At 40.4% G+C, this 19,529-nt stretch overlaps 2 protein-coding genes across 7 annotated transcripts; both read right to left on the bottom strand.

Annotated features, from left to right (window-relative positions):
- Positions 1–1,488: 1,488 nt before the first annotated feature.
- LOC112457301 lies at positions 1,489–16,781 on the bottom strand. 6 transcript variants are annotated; one of them, XM_025020245.1, is made up of 11 exons: positions 16,578–16,781; positions 14,794–14,930; positions 14,204–14,332; positions 13,898–14,064; positions 13,540–13,756; positions 10,621–13,443; positions 10,149–10,529; positions 7,394–9,955; positions 6,482–6,602; positions 5,863–6,281; positions 1,489–5,549 (listed from the first exon to the last, which is right to left on the bottom strand). In XM_025020245.1, the coding sequence occupies exons 3-11, from the start codon at positions 14,328–14,330 to the stop codon at positions 5,458–5,460; spliced, it is 6,909 nt and encodes a 2,302-aa protein (XP_024876013.1). In that variant the 5' UTR covers positions 14,331–14,332; positions 14,794–14,930; positions 16,578–16,781; the 3' UTR covers positions 1,489–5,457. The 6 variants fall into 6 exon arrangements, with proteins under 6 accessions (XP_024876013.1, XP_024876016.1, XP_024876014.1 ...); XM_025020248.1 differs by having other exon boundaries at positions 1,489–5,530; XM_025020246.1 differs by having other exon boundaries at positions 5,863–6,275.
- A 1,051-nt stretch (positions 16,782–17,832) lies between these two features.
- LOC112457307 (cytochrome c oxidase subunit 6C) lies at positions 17,833–19,202 on the bottom strand. The gene is made up of 3 exons (XM_025020258.1): positions 19,070–19,202; positions 18,286–18,443; positions 17,833–18,027 (listed from the first exon to the last, which is right to left on the bottom strand). Exons 2-3 carry the CDS (start codon positions 18,441–18,443, stop codon positions 17,949–17,951), a joined length of 237 nt encoding a protein of 78 aa, XP_024876026.1. The 5' UTR covers positions 19,070–19,202; the 3' UTR covers positions 17,833–17,948.
- Positions 19,203–19,529: the final 327 nt, after the last annotated feature.

Here is a 19,529-nt window from a genome sequence, read left to right as displayed (position 1 = left end):
GGAGTGCTTCACCTGTCTACTTACACCATGATTCGTATGTGTCCATGATAGGAGCCAAAAAGCCGTGGCAACCTCGCTATCGCGAGATATCCTTTCCACCCGGCTTTATCTCCTTAAAAACTCGCTTTACAACTGTTTTGTTGCATCATGCTTTATGCCATTATAGAAAAATATTTTTTTTGTTTAGTTGATTATATGCGTCGGAAGATTCAATAGGAACAAATTTTCGTTATAAAATTATATGTTAAAGGATAAGATAATTATGTAGTAATATGTTTATTATATAGCAAATTGCGACAATATATAATTATATAGCAAATTGTATAGAAATGACTCCTCGCAAATTCTCGCTTTTTGTAATCATTACTGCTGGAATATATATTTTTTAGGCAGCGCCTAGATTCGACAAGACGATGCATTATATGCGAATTGTCGTTTTTGTTAATAGAATTGCAAAATAGAGACGGAATTCATCGATTCTCGATAGCATCTGATCTGAAAGGTCAACAGGTTCGCGTGTCGGTCATCCGCGTGAATAATTTCCGCGATGTGATGAGCTTATACAGAAAACTTTGTTCGCAAAATCATTCTGCTTCGATTTTTCTATCATTGTAAAAAATGATACGAGACACAACAATTTTATCAGAGTGTCTTCTTCATTTCCGATCGAGCGTCGTCTTCCAAGAGAGATGACTGAGATACGAATATATAAATGTACACAATTAGAATAGAATCGTATCGAGCGCGAATAAAGAGATTCGGATTAGAAAATTGCAATTTTCATATGAAGCGTGAAAACGAAAAGATCCATCTATTCGTGTTTTTTACATTACGCATTGCATGTATAATACATATACATTACAATTTTAAAATATATTTCGCGTAAGAAAGTAAACGTCAAATCTTTTGTATTATTATATCGATTGACAATTCTAGCAAACGACGAATAACGATGCAAGAGATAGCAGCAAATCGTGGATTATTGTGGAAATTCTGTAATTTTCACGTGGCAATTGTTTTCGATAGACCGAGATCTTTTGGCAGTATCAATTAAAAAATAATCGCTACATAAATGAGTTGCGGTGCATTTGATACAATAAAAATATTGAACGTAAAAGTACACGTAAATTATATAGCAATCCGCTCGCGTTAAATAATTAGAAATAACGGCGAGCCGCTCGATGAAAATGGGTAGAATGCAATACAAAACAAGCAAACGCATCAGTTTTTTTTTTTATAACACATTTTTCATTGTCTTATAAGTCTATGGTAATTAATAATTAATAACAAGAAAAAAACCTTTTTCATCAATGTGTCTACAATAATTATTAAAAGATACAATTAGCAAATTACTATGTTGTGTATTCACTTTGTGTAATAATAGGTAATAATATAATTGTAATATTTTCTCCATATAATCATAGCGCGATATCTCTCACGTGCTCAATCGTTTCTACAAATATAATATGGTATCTAATTCTTTATTTCATATCTATATCTATATATATATATATTTTTTATATATATATATATATGTATATATATAGATTTATATCCACTTGGATTATTATCAATCGTTTACTTCCTTTTTTTACTGCTATTTATATATCGTATAACCAAATACTAAAAATACAAATGTTTTGCATATAGCAGGTTTTAAAATCATCAAACCACATATCCATCTGGTGATCTTAAAACGCACATCCATATACATAATATAATTTTTTTGCGGCTCTGCCTACAAAATTAAGGAGCTCGTCAAGCACGCGATTATATTATACATATATATATTATATATATATATATATATATATATATATATATATATATATAAACAGACGTAAAAGATCATTTGTTATCGGCATAATTATTGTAGATTGCGATGGTAGCATGTGTAGCATAGACTTTACACCGTTTATACGAACCACGAAATATCAACACTGATTATTTATTGAGCTTCTCACACGTACACCCGCATCTCAAAATCGCTGACGGCGCTGATGCCGACAGTTGCCTGCCATCGTTACTCCGGCATCCGATCTTTGGTGCATTATTTAACCGCTCCCTCTTACATTGCATATGCGATTACACGGCAGAGATACTCTTTAGAAGCTCCTTAATTATGCGAGCGCGCTAAAAATGTCCGCTTATACTTAAAGATACTTGTATTTACACAAAAGAGCTTACTCTCGTTTATAATCTATACAATCATATAAATGTAATATTCAATGATAAAATTGTAACATAATAATGCCTAGCCTATCTATCTAATGCGAAAGAGAATATTTTTTTACATCGAAATTACAATCCTTCAATTATTCCTGCATATTCTGCAATTAAATTATTATGTATATTACACTCGATCCTATTTGCGTTATAGGATATGGATTAAATCAAACGCGCGAGTCCTGTACCCATTTTCTTCATATTTTTTATGTACAATATAATCAGGTTGTGTAATTTCCCATCCGAGTAAAATAAGCACGCTATTATATACAATATATGATCCAGTGTATATTTGTATATGTGTCTGTCTGTATGTGTTTCTTGTTTCTACAATAGAAATAAATTCTAATAAACAAGCAATATTCTAACTAAATAATTTAAATCGATATTGAAAATAGGAACAAATTCAACGAAACTACAACCCAAGAAGCAGTCTCTGTCTCTCTTAATTTTCTGGGCATATAGATCGGTGAAATTCTTTCCTATTTTAAATATTATTAAATTCAGTATTTAATCTTAGCGTGAGAAAAGCATTTCTATTAAAGAAGGGTCGCCTGGTAGCCATCGAGCCTTTGGGAAAAGTATTGGAAAATTTCTTTTTTTATGCACACACTACGTAGTTGAGCATTGCGCTTATCGTACTTTGTACATTCTATGCTTGTAACAATTGTTACGACAATCTTTCTTGTATCATATAATAAACGTTTACTTGGTCTGTGACGAGAAATCGGAGATTTATACAAAATCATCTATGTTCAGAAACAAGATTACGATCACATTTTTAATACACAATTTTTAACAGTGTATACATATTGGTATAATTCACAATCACAATCGCAGACAAATACCCTAAGAACGTATTTATCCGTATTGATGTGTCACAGAAAGTTGTCTATAGAGCATTTAACACACATATGTAACATCTACAGAAAATTAAAGGGAATCTGGAGGAACGTAGCTAAGATAAATAATTGATTATTAACAAATTATCAACGTACATATATAATTATTGATAATTCATGAAATATTATTTGCTAAATGATATCCTAAATTTGATTTGTTGTGTGAAAAGAAGGATGTCTATTATTAGAACTGGATAAGAAATGCACATTTTCATGAAAAATTTGAACGGTGCTACGTGATGACTACTGCAGGCTCAGCTAGAACTTTAAAGATCCTCAACTGTGGTGTAAGTTATATTTATACAATACAAAACTAGATTATCTGTTCATGAAAACAATAATCGATATAAATCACATACATAGATTTACATTTGTATATACGTATGCACATATAATTCAATGTGATTTTAAATTTGTATAAGAAGAGTTAGTATCTTAATTACATGAACGCGAGAGAATAATTAATAATAATGACAATTACGACTTCTTGCACGATTTTAATTATTACTAATTTAATAAAAATTTAAACAGTTCCTATATATACAACGGGTAGTGCTTTTTGTCCATCTTTACAAGAAATTATTTACAAAATATATTCATTCATATATTACCTATATCAAATTAACATTTTTTTTGTATTAATTAGTTTTCTTATAATAGTTATTCTTATCATCTTCACATATTCATGCATGTCTTCCAACGTTCACTGTATTTACGTTTCATAAATAAAATAAATCCTTTTTCAAAAGTCCTATATATCCCGGCCTCTGCGATATTATAACTCAAGACGAACCTCTTACTGAAAGACTATGTTTGCTAAGTCTGAAAAAACAAAAATATTACAATAATGTAATTACGAACTTAATCGCTAAATTGCTGGTTAAAATATACATCCATCTCTGGAATATAAATTACAAATGTGAAAAAACACAGCTTTCACGTTTGTCATTGTCCTTATATATCAATATGTAAATTTATTCCCAATATTTAGGTGTAATTGTGGCATAATTGTCCGAATATCGGACCAACGTCTCAAAAACATTTTCATCTTTCGCATAGATAAGTACGAAAGCGTTTTACTGCTTTGTGTCGTGGCGTGGAGCTTACAGCATATGGCAGAAACTAATCGTGCGAAAAATTCATATATTGTTATTTTATGTATATATACATATATAAATGTATATATATATATATGTGCACTTTACCTACATATATATGTACAGAAAACTTTCATAACAAATAGAGATGACACACAATAAATTAATATGTATACACAAACAGAGACATTTGTCTAAACAGAGTCTATCAGCAAAGTCGTCAGAGTAGCAAATCTAAGCTCCACCAGTTAGTAAATTTGTCCACGGTAAATATGTATTTTACTTACGGCAGTACAATCGGATTCGCGTTTTTAATGCCTTAAAAATTTGGACTTTCTTTTACCGTTATTACTTTGTACTGATACATACAATGAACGAAAGGAATTATTATGAGAGAAGATGATTCCCGAAACATAAATATAATTTGGGCTTCTTTAAATTTTCTTAAATCTCTATAAAGCTAGCTCTTCGTCTCGTTTACATCTAATAACGACGTTAGAAAATTGCACATCGAAGAATGAAATTTAGTACTTGTCGATAGAATGAAACATTTGACTGGTAAAAGAAAGTTACATACAATATCTCGGCAGTTTTGGATTAGTTCAGTTACTTAGATCGTAGTGTGATGCATTTGAGCAAGTTATATCTGAGTAACTAAACTTTGCTGTTTATAAGGAGTACGGTATAAACGAGAATGCTAGACGGTGAAAAGATGACTAAAGCAAAATTGCTTTCGTCCTTTAGTTCGTTCTTTATATGCGCTATTCTTAGATATTTAAAGTTATAACAAATAACAAAAAATGGATGGTTCATTAAATATACAAAACTCTTTTCAAACAATATTTTTTTTCAAACTTGCAACAACATAATCCTTATACTCTATACTTTAGAGAAAAAAAAACAGAAAGGACAAAAAAAGAAAAGGAGACAAAGAAAACGTGAAGACGTGAAAGAATGAACAGAAATTCATAGATGCTATCTTTTATCCATGACTAATTTAATATCGAGACCAATAAATGTTTTACAGCACGAGATGCTTTCACACCGTCCAGCACTTCTTTTTAATATATTATACGATACTCCCGGTACACATACAGCAACGTTGTGCGCTAGTGTGACGCATACAGTTTCACCAGGTGGGATCCAGCCACACGGCAATCAAATACCCGTTTATGTCGGATTTACAATCAGACAGATAGGCCTTGACGAGCGGTAGCTAATCACTGTCAAGGTCACTTCCCGAAGGTCATTTGTTTTCTCGGGATATTCGCCTCCGTTTCGCTTGTTCCGCCGTCTCCGCCGTTACTAAAACAATGTTTTCCCGCTGTACGAGGTGTTCTCAGTTAAAATAGTATGCAAAACATACAAAAAAAAAAACGCTAAAACATCTATGTCTCTCAATTAATGTGAAACTTGGCTATATTTGACATAATGACATGCCAAGAACTTGGGAGAGAAAGGATAAAAAATAGAATAGAAACTGCAAATTTTAATGAAACAGACCTTTTGCATATTAACAATAATACTAGAAATAGACATGCTAGTCGACAATAAATTGATAATTGCAAATCTAGAGATTAAGTGCAGTCGTGTACCCTTTAGGTGAGGCTATTCTAAAGAGTAAATCGATTACATACCAGCACCACTACGAGTTTTCCTTCTGTTAATATCGTCCGAGGATTTGGATGCGCCCCTAGTGTTGCTTGCTGGTGTAGCTAGAGGTGAAGCTGTATTCTGCCGTACAGACCTTCTTGTCGTTACTTCGCCCACAGACTCGTTGCTGGATACGGAAGTGCCCCGTAATCTCTCCTTCCCAACAGTAACTGCCGCCGTTGCCGTTGCCACCGTTGCCACCGCCGCCGTAGTCGCAGTCGCAGTCGTGATCGTCGTGATCGTCGTCAATGTCGGCGTCGTCGTTATTGTTGCTGTTGTTATCGTCATCGTCGTCATCGCCGTCGTCGTCGTTGACGTCGTCATCGTCGTCGTCGTCGTCATCACAGTTGCCGTACTCGGTTGCTTGGTGGTTAACAAACGGCTCTCTCTTTGCACTCTATTACTGGCATTGAAATTTGATATATTACTGGAATTAATTTGACTGCCAGAAACAGCTGTTTCTGTTTTAAAAAAAAAACTGCTTAAAAAAATTCACTTTAAAACAAAAGCTTATCTTACGTAGCGGAACTCTCAAATCTCAAGAGATTAGTTTTCTATTACTTTTCTGGCCACCGTTAAAAGAATGCGTTCAGTGTTGCTTACTTTTGATCTTTGGGCTTTGGGGAAGCAGCGGATGTTTCATCTGACAATCGTACTCTTGCTTTTCCTACAGACTCAATCAATGGTTCGTCATCAGACGAATCTACTTCTACCACAATGGGACCTAAAAATATAAAAACGCTTATGTCACATATAAGTCTGGCCCAACAATCGTAAATCAGACAAATCTGTGAGAGAGACAGGCGAATTTAGAATTAGAGGCACGCGCTAGAGTGAGATTGAGAGGTAGCTGTGTGTCGGGTATTATAAGTATTCAATGTTCTTCAGCCATTGTAGTGATTTAAATTACTACATTTCCATAGAGCCGACCGGCCATTATCATAAGCTTGTATTTTCGTATAATAACGATTGGTTCTCGATTACCAATAAATCTTCGGCACGTCCTAACTTACAAACAGTTCTGTTTTTGGCAGTCCTTGTAATTTGCTAACGATACAAAATCTATAATATATACAGGATGTCCACCTACCGCATTAGCTGATAATGAGAAATTCCTTAATGAATTCGGGATTTCCTTAGCGAAAATTTGATGAAGGACTCTATCGTCCGTTACAATATATCATACTACGAGATAGATATCTTTTTGTTTTGAAGAATTCACACACACGCACACACATATGCACATACGTATAAAAAGATCAAGTTATAACATTTAAAATTTCAGAAAATTAAGTCATTCATAAAATTTTCGCTATAAAGAGAAATTTTCATGCAACTTGAAATTCGTCAAAAAATCTGTCATTGATATTTGATGCGCTAATAGCTAAACAGCCTGTATATGTAGAAAAATATTGAATAAGAAAAGAAAGATATTTGGATATCAAATGTAAGAAAAAAAAAAAAAGATTTAACTACTAGACAACACACAGAGAAATAGTAGCGTGAAATAAACACCTTTCTTAGCCTTTGCCAATATGTTGAACCCCTTCTTTGATTGCTCTTCCTTGCCAGGTACTTGTTTCTTTATAGAACCAGTCTCTTCTACACCCATGCAAGCTTTAATAAGTTCTGCAGCATTCTCTGAGCATTTCCGTTTACCTGGTCTTGACTGTGGATCATCAGCTGTGCTCGACGCAACGGAACTCTCGCTCTCTTGCCTTTTCCGTTTCCCTATTTTTATTGTCGCGTTAGGAGACAGTTTCGATACTGCCAGTTTTGGACTTGCTTTCGCGTAGGGCGATATACTACGGCGTTCCTCTAATTTGTTAGGACCGTGAGGGCTGCTCTTCGGCGTCTTGGCGATATCCGGACTGTTCAACTTCTGCGATCTGGTTCTCAGCGATCTTTTCTCGTTGCTGTCGTTCGGGATATCGATCAGCAGCTGCTCCAGCAACGACTTCGGCGGCCTCTTGACGTACTCCTCCGAGCTGTTGGAGTTGAGCCTCTCGACAAAGTGTCCCTCATCGTTGTCCTCTATGCATATAACGTCCTGCCGACCCTCGAGCTCCTGCTTTCTCCTACGTTTACGCTTGAGGTGCTCCAGGTCGCTGGAGTCCACTTCGGGATTCTGCGCCGCCGGACTCGGTGTTTCGTCTCGCTGCAGCACCACGGGATTGGAGTACGTGTACAGGGGCGGGGTGATCCTGATCGGCTGCGGATCTTCGCCGAGGGGTGACTGGATACCCGCGTTCAGATCGCTCGTATCGTTAACCATCTTCTTAACCAAATCGTCCGTAACCTTTTGAAGATTCACGGAAGGCTCTTTGAGCGTGACCTGCTGATGGCTTTGTACATTATACTTCTGGTTCTGTTCGGTGCACGTTTCCAGCTTAACCGACGTTATGCTCAGTGGAACGTTACTGCTTTTTGAGACCTCGAACCGATCGATTTGCCTGGTATCGTCCACTTTTACGTTAATTTTAGATTCTACTTTGATTTCTGAATTGCAACTCTCACCGTTCGAGCAAGAATTATCTGTCGCCGCATTAGCATTGTTCGCGACCGCACTACTATCGAGCTTTACAGTTTCAACTTTATTATAAGCAACGTGATTTTGTATTATAGGCACACCATTATTATTATTATTATTATTAATATTATTATTCTGTCCGTGAGGTTCATCGCTTAGTCTAATTGCACTGTTACTTTCTACAACCGCCTTCGCGCTGTCCTCGGATACGCTCTCCGCAGCTCTCGACTCCTCGTGCTTAGAGTTTGCCTTACCCTGATCATTTTGGTTAACAGTACTCTCTAATTTAACGCTAGAACTGTCCTTATCGGAGAAGTCCTTCGCTTGCTGATGCGCGCATTGCAATAAGTTATTATCACTATTCATACTGCTGGTTATAGACGCTGTCACAACAGTCACTGTACCCGTCACCAGGGGACTGGGCATACTTTTGTCATTATTCGCCGTGTCTAAACTAGCAACCAAATCACTATGTCCACCACCAGTTCTCGGAACTGTCGACGATTTTTCGCTAGACACATTCTTCGCGTCGTGCTCACTGGAGTTTGATATATTGCGATTCAACTGACTCTCAAAATAATTCGTTACGGACACAGGACTTAACCTTTGTGGGCCACTGGACTTGAGAAGTTCCGAATGGGAATTTGAACACATATCACTACTACTAGTTGAGGAAGGCACGTTCTTATTGGTGGTTGATAAGGAGGGTACAGGTTCCCCCTGTATTACATTCTTGGCGCCGCTTTGCGTCACCGATTCGGTTGCCGACGCCGGCCTGTGCAGAGGTGACTCCCCTTGGTTCGGTGACTTTTCCGAAAGAGCGTCCATCGACTCGATGCCCGAATCCTCGCCGCCACCACCGCTACCGACTCTCTCGATATTCGCGTCGACGCCGATCCCAATCGGTACCGCTGTATTCTCAAGCAGCTTCTGCTTGACTTTCGCCTCGGTCACGTTTATCTCGCCGATGGGCAAGGTCGGCTTGCTCGCAGGTACGTCGATACTCTGCGACCTGGGCACTTGATCTATCGAGTTGCCGATTACCGAGCCTGGCGCGGTCTTCAACAGGCTGATCCTTTGCGACGCGCTGTCCATTTTGCTCTCCACCGCCGGTTTGTCGACCTGCTTAACATGGTTTTGAATTATCTTCTTATGACTGAAGCTCAACTGCTCGACTGTCTTGTTGTGCCTGTTTATGATGGAATTCGCCTCGCTCTTGACAATCATATGATTCTTCAGCTTCTGACAGTGTTCTCTTTTAACAGCGATATAATTCTCCATGTCGGATTTACTCTTAACGGAGAGCATCCTAGCCATAGGTGGTTGAGAATTTTTCGTCGTAGTCTCTACGTGCACAGGTATCTTGGTCTCAGGATTGTTTGATGGCTTTCTTGTGTCGCCCTGTTGCACCGACGAATTTGTCGATTTTAATCCAGAATCGCTCTCGAAGGATAGACTGGCGTTTGCTTTTATACTTGGTACCGTATTTGCAGAACTTTCAGAAGCCTTCTGATTATTAAAATGTGTAACTTCTGTATTCGGAGATTCTGTAACATATAAAAGTTAATTACTTAGAGTGTAACTTTGGATATATGAATTATCATTATTAGAATATTGATATAAAAAAATTATTACAAAATTGATATATATATATTTAAAAATATCACAAGAGATATTTAGTTAAATAATATAATAATTTAAATATTTTTGCATATAATGAGATTACGAATTAATATTCACCTCCTAAATGCAGATCTTTTTCATCCACCAAGCTTAACCGTCTTCTCTTGTCTTGAGTAATCAAGTCTTTCTTCACGCCATTAAGCTCCGTTAATTTAGAAGCAACACTGCTCAATGAATTACTTCTCTCAATGGCTGATTTATTGATGTCGCTATCGCTCGTCCTTCGAATTTCGCCAACCTTCTTGATTGTACTAAAGTCACTTCCGGTTAAAAGTGAATCCGGTTTTCTTATTGTATGAGTTATATCGCCCTTGTAACCGAGCTTTTTCCATTTCGCTTGATTATCTAAAATTCGACCTCCCGACAGCAGATTTTGTTCCCGATGTAAACCATCTCCGGATTCGGTTTTCTTCTTAGAATCCCTTCTCTTCGTTTTACCTGTAATATAATCATTACACATAAATACATATATAAATATACAACTAGCAAACATACGATATTTATATAGCTATTAAGTAGAATTTCTCACCTCCTCCTATTTTATGTTCCTGCATATGGTTCTGTGCATCGAGATCCACTTGAGTCTTCGTTAAAGCTTGTGGAGTATTTAAAGATTGATTCGCGATCGCAGATTTATGCTTCGAAGGAGACGGTATTCTACTGTTCAACGGTATATCGTCGACGTCGCTGTTTTTACTCGAACTTGGCTTGGTAGTGGTACCAGTTTGTAATCGTACAGCGTCCACCGATAGTTCTTGTTTTAAGGCATTGGATTTGGCTGCAGCGGCTTGCAACATGTTATTACCGACTTTACAAATGGCATTGTTTATTGTGGAAGTAGACAAAGGTAATTTCGATGCAGACGAAGCGCCTATAATCATGTTCAATGATTTCTTCTGCAGCAACTTGTTCCCATCGATGCATTCCTTCATCTTCTTCAATTTACCTCTCCTCTTAATTGCATCACCCTCACTCTCCTTTAGAGACTTCTTAACTTTTTCTCTTTGTACTACTGAAGCGTTACGTCCTCTTAAAGAAATGTGTAACGGAGGCACTCGCAGCGGTTCGTCACCGGTCCCCGTACTCGGGACACCACCGGCGAACATTTTATTCACGGACTTGTCGGCTTTCCGCATGGGCGGCGTGTTCACGAAAGAAACGTCAACTTTATAAGCCGGTGTAACCGGCTCCGATTTTTCCAATTTCAATCGCAGTTTGATTTTCTCCCCCGGCATCGGGCTATGCGCGGTCTCCCTACTGGATTTTATTCTACTGTGTTTTAAGCTTCCTTCGCTGGCCGTAGACTTCGCCGTTGTCTCGGAATCGGACTGATCCGTGTTCGTCGTCGTGTCGTTTCTTCTTGAAAAATTGCTGTCCGCGTCGTCGTCGGAGAATATGGAATTCGATCTGTCGTTTGACGGAGACGGAAAGGAGAAGAAATCGTCCTGATTATCCACTGCACTCTCGGGCTCTGAATCTGAACTTTCACTGGGCATTGGCTCTAAGTGTCCTGTCAGAGGATTGATCAGAAACTGTCGTATCTTCCCGGTCGAGGTGTACTCTGGTTCCGGTTCCGGCTCCGGGGCCTCCTCTTCCGGTTTCGGAGACTCGAAGGTCTCCGTCTTGTTGACAGACGGAGCAATGCTAGTAGTAGAATTATTTATACGAGAGCCACTTTGAGGAAAGGCACCTGAAACCTGATTCGAGACTGACAGACGTGTGGTGTTGACTTGAGCACCTTGTGGAATAGAATTGCTTTGTGCGTTCCACGTGGTCCCATTAGCATTGCTCGTTGCGGGAGACTGATAATTTCTACTAAGGATATTCTGGCTCTGCCCGTAACGAAAATCAGTAGTCGCGCTGGTATCTGTATTGATGTTCTTCACCTGATTATGATGCAGCTGTTGTTGTACATTGAGAGCCTGATTCTGCTGGCTTAAATGCGTTTGTTGCGGTACAGGTTGCCTCGGATAAGGCGGCGGAGTTTGCTGACGTTGACTATTTAAGTAACCTAGCCGTTGTTGTGAGACATTTAAGCCTACCGTCGAATATTGTGTCAGTTGTTGGGTGAGTTGCTGCTGCTGCTGCTGCTGCAATATCGACTGATTAAACGCAGCTTGCAACATTGTTTGTACATTCGTGTTCTGTTGCTGAAGCAGAGTCGGCTGAGCCGCCGGGACTTGCGGGACAATTTGTGTTTGATTTATCTGTTGCGGTTGCGCGAGGAGCTGTTGTTGCTGTTGTTGAATCAGCAACTGCCGTTGTTGTTGCAATGATGATCTAATCTGCTGTCCGTTTACCGGATGCCTGGCGGAGAGTTGATTCTGCAGTTGGACTTGCGAAGTTCTATGAGCCAAATCTTGCCTAATGGGAAACTTTTGCTGCGTTTGTACTTGATTGTGTAAAACTGTCGCTTGCTGCTGCTGCTGCTGCTGCATCTGCCCACCAGCCGGCACTTGATGCACCGCTTGCGGTGGCATCATACTTTGCCCAGCGCTAGTACCAATCACGTTGACTGCGGTATGTTGCTGCGGTGGAAGCGTCGACGGTTGATTAACGTTGACAGTCGCAAACGCCGAAGGCGTAGAAGTCTGTGGCAAGTCGGGAATAACCGGCGTCGTCGTCGCCGTACCGGCGATCAAGTCTTCGCTTCTCAAGGTATCCAAATTCGCTGGTGGCGATTCGCTGGGCGATGGGAGATCTTTCCTTCTAACCGTAGGTTTCTTGGTGGGTCTCATGCGATTGGTAAGTCCGGGATTGTCGATAACAGCCGGCGGTAACATCTTCTGACCAGATATGACGTTATTCGCGTGCGAACCAGCGTCGTTTTGTAAAAGATTCACGAGCAACGGACTGGACAGGGCGACCTGATTTCCGCTACCGTTCGAACTCCCTGCCAAATTGGTACTGTTGTTTGGTGACAGACTAGATGTTGTAGCAATCGTCGTGGGCTTGTACTGATTCGTTAATTGTCCGACCGTAACGACCGGCTGGGTTGTTGTATGACCGGTCGTCAATGCCGTGACTGTCGCCAAATTTTCTTGAGATGGATACGGGGGCGGCGGTTGCGCATGGTGTTTGAACTGCATCGTATTCTTGATTGTTGTGGACTGCGATTCGCGACTGTGTATTGCTTGGGCAGCGTGCGTCATACTGGCAAATGGGAAAGGACCGTTGTAGTTGTTCCTGGGCGATGCACTAGGATTGATTACTTGCTGATTTCCGGAAACGCCAGGATTCCCCGCTGACGTGGACTGTGCCGATTTCGCAAGAAACGGTGGAATAGGATCACAGTCTGTGGGCGCGACTACATTCGGAGAACGAAACTGAGGAGCTTTCTCTGATGATGTTCCTGAAACAAGAAATTTATATAATTTATGTAACTTATTTCGCTATAGAATATTAATTTTTTTATTCTTTTATTCATTCATAACCCATAAGAACTTACCAGCTGCTATTATCTGAGCAACATTATGTAGCGTCGACGAAATACTGGTGGCGTTACTGGGACCAGGCAAAGCTGTCGAAGGGTTACTGTCAACAGCAGCTGCGTTACTAGTAGCATCTCCTTGTGATTTTGCTCCGCCATCTTGCGTAGTTCCAGAATGTAGCACAATTTCTTGCGCGTCTCCACCGAAGCGACTGGCTATCCTTAAAGATATTACCTGCGAAAAATATACGACAATGTATCACTTAATCATTCTTTATTTCCTACAGTTCTACAATTCACAAAAATGATATCATTAAGATATGGTAATGATATATAAATAAAGCTGTAAAAATCCAATCGGATGGGTTTTAATTACCTGATCTCCTTCGACTTGTACTGAGAGTATGCCAAGTTGTGTAAGTGTTGGAGAACCCTGAGCCGCTAATTCTCGAAGTCGCAAAGCAGCTTCTCTGGGTATCGAGAATGTTACTCTGACAGAATTCCATGGTTCTATCTTATCTACTCTCAGACCATCTCGCTTTTCTGTAAATTATATATCATTTGCTTATTAATAATTATTTTATTTAAACGTAAGATTAATAATTAATATTAATATCAATTATTAATATCCTATAAACTAAACTTGCTTAAGATAAACTAAACTAAAATAAGCTTGCTTTACCTTTGCAAAGCAAAGTATTGAGATGGTCAACAATGATTTCAAACTTTCGGGGGAACTCTGGATCTCCAAGGTCACCCTCACAGGTTACCACCGTCTCGATCAGATCACCATCACTATCTGCCGCCATGACTGTAATATTCATTATTGATATTACCTTAACAATAATACCGAGCAAAAAATAAAGTACATTAGTAATAAATGTAGCAATAATAAACAAAAAATATATTATTTTTGTGTTCTTTATTAAATTTTAAGTGCTTGTGAGTATGTAATGGATAGATTAATAGTAATATAAAAAAAATTTAATCTAAGTTATAAAAAACGACAGTATTAATAAAAGTTTAAGTAATGTTTATTTTGTTTTCTTTATTAAAAGAATCTTATTTAAAAAAACAAAAGTGTATGTATTTTTCAACTTTTCCTTCAAAGATAATGAAATAAATTAAATAAATTCTAACATATTTATGTATTTAATAGTATTCAATAAGATAAAGTCAATTTAATCCCAATAATCACTTCTTATTTGTAACATAAAAAAATCACAATTACAGGAATCACAGGTAATATTTACACAATAATGAAATACGTACCAATCACAAATCACATAACTACCCAGAGAGTGTAGAAACGCCTCGGGGTATTGCTCCAACGTGTGTGATGATGAGATGTCGTGTGTCAGTCGTACACCGACAGCCCCAAATCACACCAGTACCACTAATCTTGTTTACTGTCGAAAAAAATCAGAGAATTGGAACAATTAGATCACACAGAAAGCAAATATTACATTGTTACTTAACACTGTGCATGTAAATAAGTCAATATTAATGCACATCGCCCACTTGCGTAATGCGCATGCATATTAACAAAATACGCATGATAACTTGCACAACAATAATACAATAATTTACATATATGGAACACATTTGAAATATGTTTGAACATATCCAGTATTCTTATAATAAAGTACACACATACACACATTCAGGCAAAATCACTCTCTCGCAGATATTACAAAAGTAGAACATTTTCTAGTTAAATATATAAATATAGATCAACTGTACAAAGTGCACAGTAAATTAAAAACAGTTCGAAACCTCTAACCTTATTTTTTTCTTCTTCAATCTACACACATGACAGTAATGACAAGGTGGTGAAAAAAAAAATCGTACGTAGTGTAAACCTTGGCAAATCATATGCTGGTCAGTATGTATATACACATACATACATACATTCGTACAGTATCATAGTTTTAATAGTGCAATGGGGTACTAATGGTATTTCGGATTGGTTGCGGTTTTATGGAGGAAGCGAGCGCGCGGAAAAAAAAAGTTTTCACGCGAGGATCGCGTATCGCGCGGAAATAATTAAGATCCCATGACAATGAGAGGCGAGAGAGTGCTTTCGATCGGGAAAAGCCGTATTATTCGCCGTAGAATCGATAGGCAGCTGGTCGCGCGAGAACGGCGAGAAAATGACAAAAACACACACGACACACAGCCAAACGCACGCACGCACACACGCGCGCGCGCGCGCGCCACACACATGCACACATCATATATGTACACACGCGCGCGCGCGCGCGCACGCACACGTATATAGGCGCATAAACAAAAAGTGAGGCCCGCTAGGCGTTACTAGGTTATAATTCGATGCGCGATTTCCGGGAGACACGGGGCGACTCCCGCGGGGAGTCGATTCCGCGGTCGGCGGGGCCGGGGCCCTCCCGCCGTCGCCGTCCTGGCGGGCGTACGTGCCCCCGCTAGGCCACGGCTTTTCCCCCCTGCGCGGAGCGGCGACGTGTTGCCCGTCCAACACCTCGCCGTGGTCCTCCGCGTACGGGCAATTAAAGATCCCCTAGGTGCCCGCGAGCGGCCCGCCGCCGCGGGGGCACCGTGCGCGCGACCAGCCTCTCGCGAAATAGGTTATAGAGCGCATTTTTTCGGCGGGGCGCGAAACGCGGACGGGCGCGTCGACGGGGATCGGCGGCTACGCGGCGCGGGACGCGCGTCCCGACGCGCGCCGTAATGATTTTCGCCGAAATACGGCATCCAGACCGTCGGGATATCGGGGGGGCCACCATTTTGTCCGTCGGGGGAGGTGTACGTGAAGTGGGCTCAAGCATGCTCAAGATAGACCGTCAAAAGTCGGGAATTATTTTTTTTTTCTTCCTCTCCCCGCCCCCCTCGGGGGCGCCCCCCGACGACGTGGACGTCGCGCGACGCGGCGCGGCGACCACGGCGGCGGGGCGTACGTATAGGCCCCCGCGTATATCCCGTCGACCGCCGACGGCCGCGGCACGTCCAGCGGGCCTCACCGCGGACGTCGCGCAGCGCCGATCCGATACCGTATGAACGCAGGAAAATTTCAACGTTACCCCATTTCTTTCCGACACTGTCCGGGATTTCACGGGTCCGTACAGCACGGAGGCACACCGCCCGGGCACTGGTCTTAACCTAAAACACCTCGCGCGGGCCCTACTTGACACTCGGCACACAGCGCGCGGCAGGGATCGCGAAAAAACTCGACATAATCGCTAATATAAAGAGACAAGTCATAAAACGCCATGAACAATAACAAGGTGCCGCCATTTGCAATGCGAGCAACTGACATGCGCAAATCAATCGCGCGGGGCACGCTGGGTAACCTCGTCGGGACGGACGGGGCGCCATCTTGCCCTGGTCGTTTTAACGCGACCACGGATCACGGAACTGGGATATACATATACGTGCGGTGCATGTCCCATAACCTCGAACGGCTCGAATCGCCGCGCCGCGTCCCCGATAACGATGCCCACCGATCCGCCTCGCCGCGCCCGGACGTATCTCGCGGAACGCGAAGCGCTATCGGGGGGCCCCGCTGCGCCCTCGCCCTTCATGTCAACCCCCGTCCTTTCGACGCGCGCGGAATCGCGCGTGTCGTATCCCTTTGCACCTAGATAAAGAATGCTTGGACCGTCAAGGTTGCTACAAAGCTGCAATTTAAATTGAACGATAGAATTTAAATACCGACTATAAGTATGTGTATATCGCTACGTGCCGCACGCGTAGTAGAGCTAGAATGTATATAAATGCAGCGAAAAGATCGCAGTTGCTCGTTAAATACGATTTACGAATTCAAAGCTGATCATATAATCAATGGAATGATTTTCGACAAAAACATATACTACTTGCATTGCGATTGTTTTATAAGACAAGTACCGACGCGCCGAAACATAAAAATCTAATGCAGGACTATGCAGATCAACCCTTCGTAGTCACACATGGGTCCATTGGACCCATACTCATTTGGGCCTAAATATCAGCTAAATGTTTAGCTTGAAATGGGGCTCCGCCATCTACAAGAGTTCGAAGTATCCTCTATAGGTAGAGACCGTCAATCATGTACTCGTTCACGATTTTTTTTCAACAACGATGCCATTTGATTTCTCACAAAACCGCAGCTGTTTTATATTCTAGAATGTTCAAGATATGTCCCAGAATTATTTGAACCTGATCGGACCGATACCATTAAAATGGCAACCATTCAAAATCGATTGGGTCCATATGACCCCAGTACGACTAACACGGAATTCCAGAGAAGTGTGACTACGAAGGGTTAATGCGCAGTCAGCAAGAAACTTAAGACATACGTAATAATACTATGTTGAATTTATTTATTATACATATAGATATAATATGTAATCCCGAAGAAGACGATCCTTCACATCCTCTCAAGTTTCTGCTCGTCTATATTTGTACACGTAAATCTACTTTTGTGGGGGAACGAAGGACTGCATGAGACCGGCGTCATTCATTATCTTCAACTGCTTCTCCGCGTCGTAGGTTCTGCAAAACAACAAAGTTAAAAACGTAGCAGAGAGACCTTACCATGTGAAGATTGCATATGAATGCAACGGTCGAAGAATTAGAATGGGATTAGGGCTGCGGTCCACTTGACGCTACAAATGCTTCGAAGCATTCTTCTTCTCTTTTCTCTCAATGAAGAAAGAAGGAGAAGAAGGACACTCCAAAGAATTTGTATCGTCAAATGGACCGCAGCCTAGAATTAATAACGGCGGTGTCCTGGGCATATTTGTCACGTACTTGTAAAAGTCGGCGTATCTCTGTTTCCTCTTATCGGCGACGAGTACCTTGAACGCGAGCGCCGCACTGACACTAATTATCATCATCCCTACAAGATTCCTCTTGATCTGCGACGTGTGGAGGTTCCGGAGCTGCGGTTTATTTTGTATCGTAGACATCTGAAATCCACATGAAACATTGTTATCGTAACGTAAAAACAATGGCTCTGTTTACATTTATCCATTTATGTTCAGTCTATCTTTTTCTAAGTTTCAGAACTAGAAGATAAAAAGTAAGTTGAATCAGAATTGAAGTTAATCTGCATCGATAGAAATAAACATAGGCAAATGCCACTGACTGGAACTTTCTAATCGAATAGTTTTATATTTAATAACAGGCAGATCTTTGTGCGTGAAAATAATTAAATTGATAGATCTTGAAGCAGCGACACAAAGCTGTCGAACGTCACGCTATCAAATCTTCCGAAATAGGTTACTTAAGCAGTTTATTTTAGTTTGTTTTTTTAATAGAAATACGCGCAGGGGATACTTCTTGATCCTCTCGGGGGAAACGAGAAAGTATCCTCGAGACTCGCAGGAGCGTACAAGCGTCGGTCACGAATCCGTGACGAAAATACACAGGTTTATACGATATCTAATCGATGCGGGATTCCTGTGATGCACGAGATATACCTATATTATATAATGTTTCATTTAACGTATACTTAGCGGCTTGTCTCTCGAGAGGAGTATCTCGTGCGAATCGCAGGCTAAAGACAATTTTGCCGAGAGAGAATATATCTTGCCTTGAACGAACTCGCTCGTGCCTATCGCTGTCAAAGCTAGACGCAGTTGAGTCTAAAGAATATCGTTGTGAATCAGACAGGTATATCGACCGTCGGCCACAATACTGCGACAAAATAACGTCAAGTGCCGTGTGCCGTGTGCCGTGCACCTCACATCTGTTTCCAAAACGCGACCGAATTCTTAAGTGAAGTGCATACGTATCGAGACGGGAGCGTCGACGATAACTGGGGAAGCTCTGCGTTTATTGGACACCGCGCGTGTCTCTATTTCATGTCCGTTTTTAACAAGGCAAATTGACTTTAATTTCTGTTTAACTTAAGGCCATTGCACGTAATAAAGTTTTAATTTTAATCGTAAGGCCGTAAGAAAATAGACCAATCACATTCGATTATTCTTCAAGCGCGAGGAGAATAGCCGACTGTGATTGGTCTATTTTTTTACAACCTTACGATTATGACT

This window comes from Temnothorax curvispinosus, unplaced genomic scaffold (genome assembly GCF_003070985.1).
Source record: "Temnothorax curvispinosus isolate PA1 unplaced genomic scaffold, ASM307098v1 QBEX01007734.1, whole genome shotgun sequence".
NCBI classification, from domain to species: domain Eukaryota; kingdom Metazoa; phylum Arthropoda; class Insecta; order Hymenoptera; family Formicidae; genus Temnothorax; species Temnothorax curvispinosus.
The sequence above is the reverse complement of the archived record's forward strand: the minus strand, read 5'-3'. Positions and strand labels throughout refer to the sequence as shown.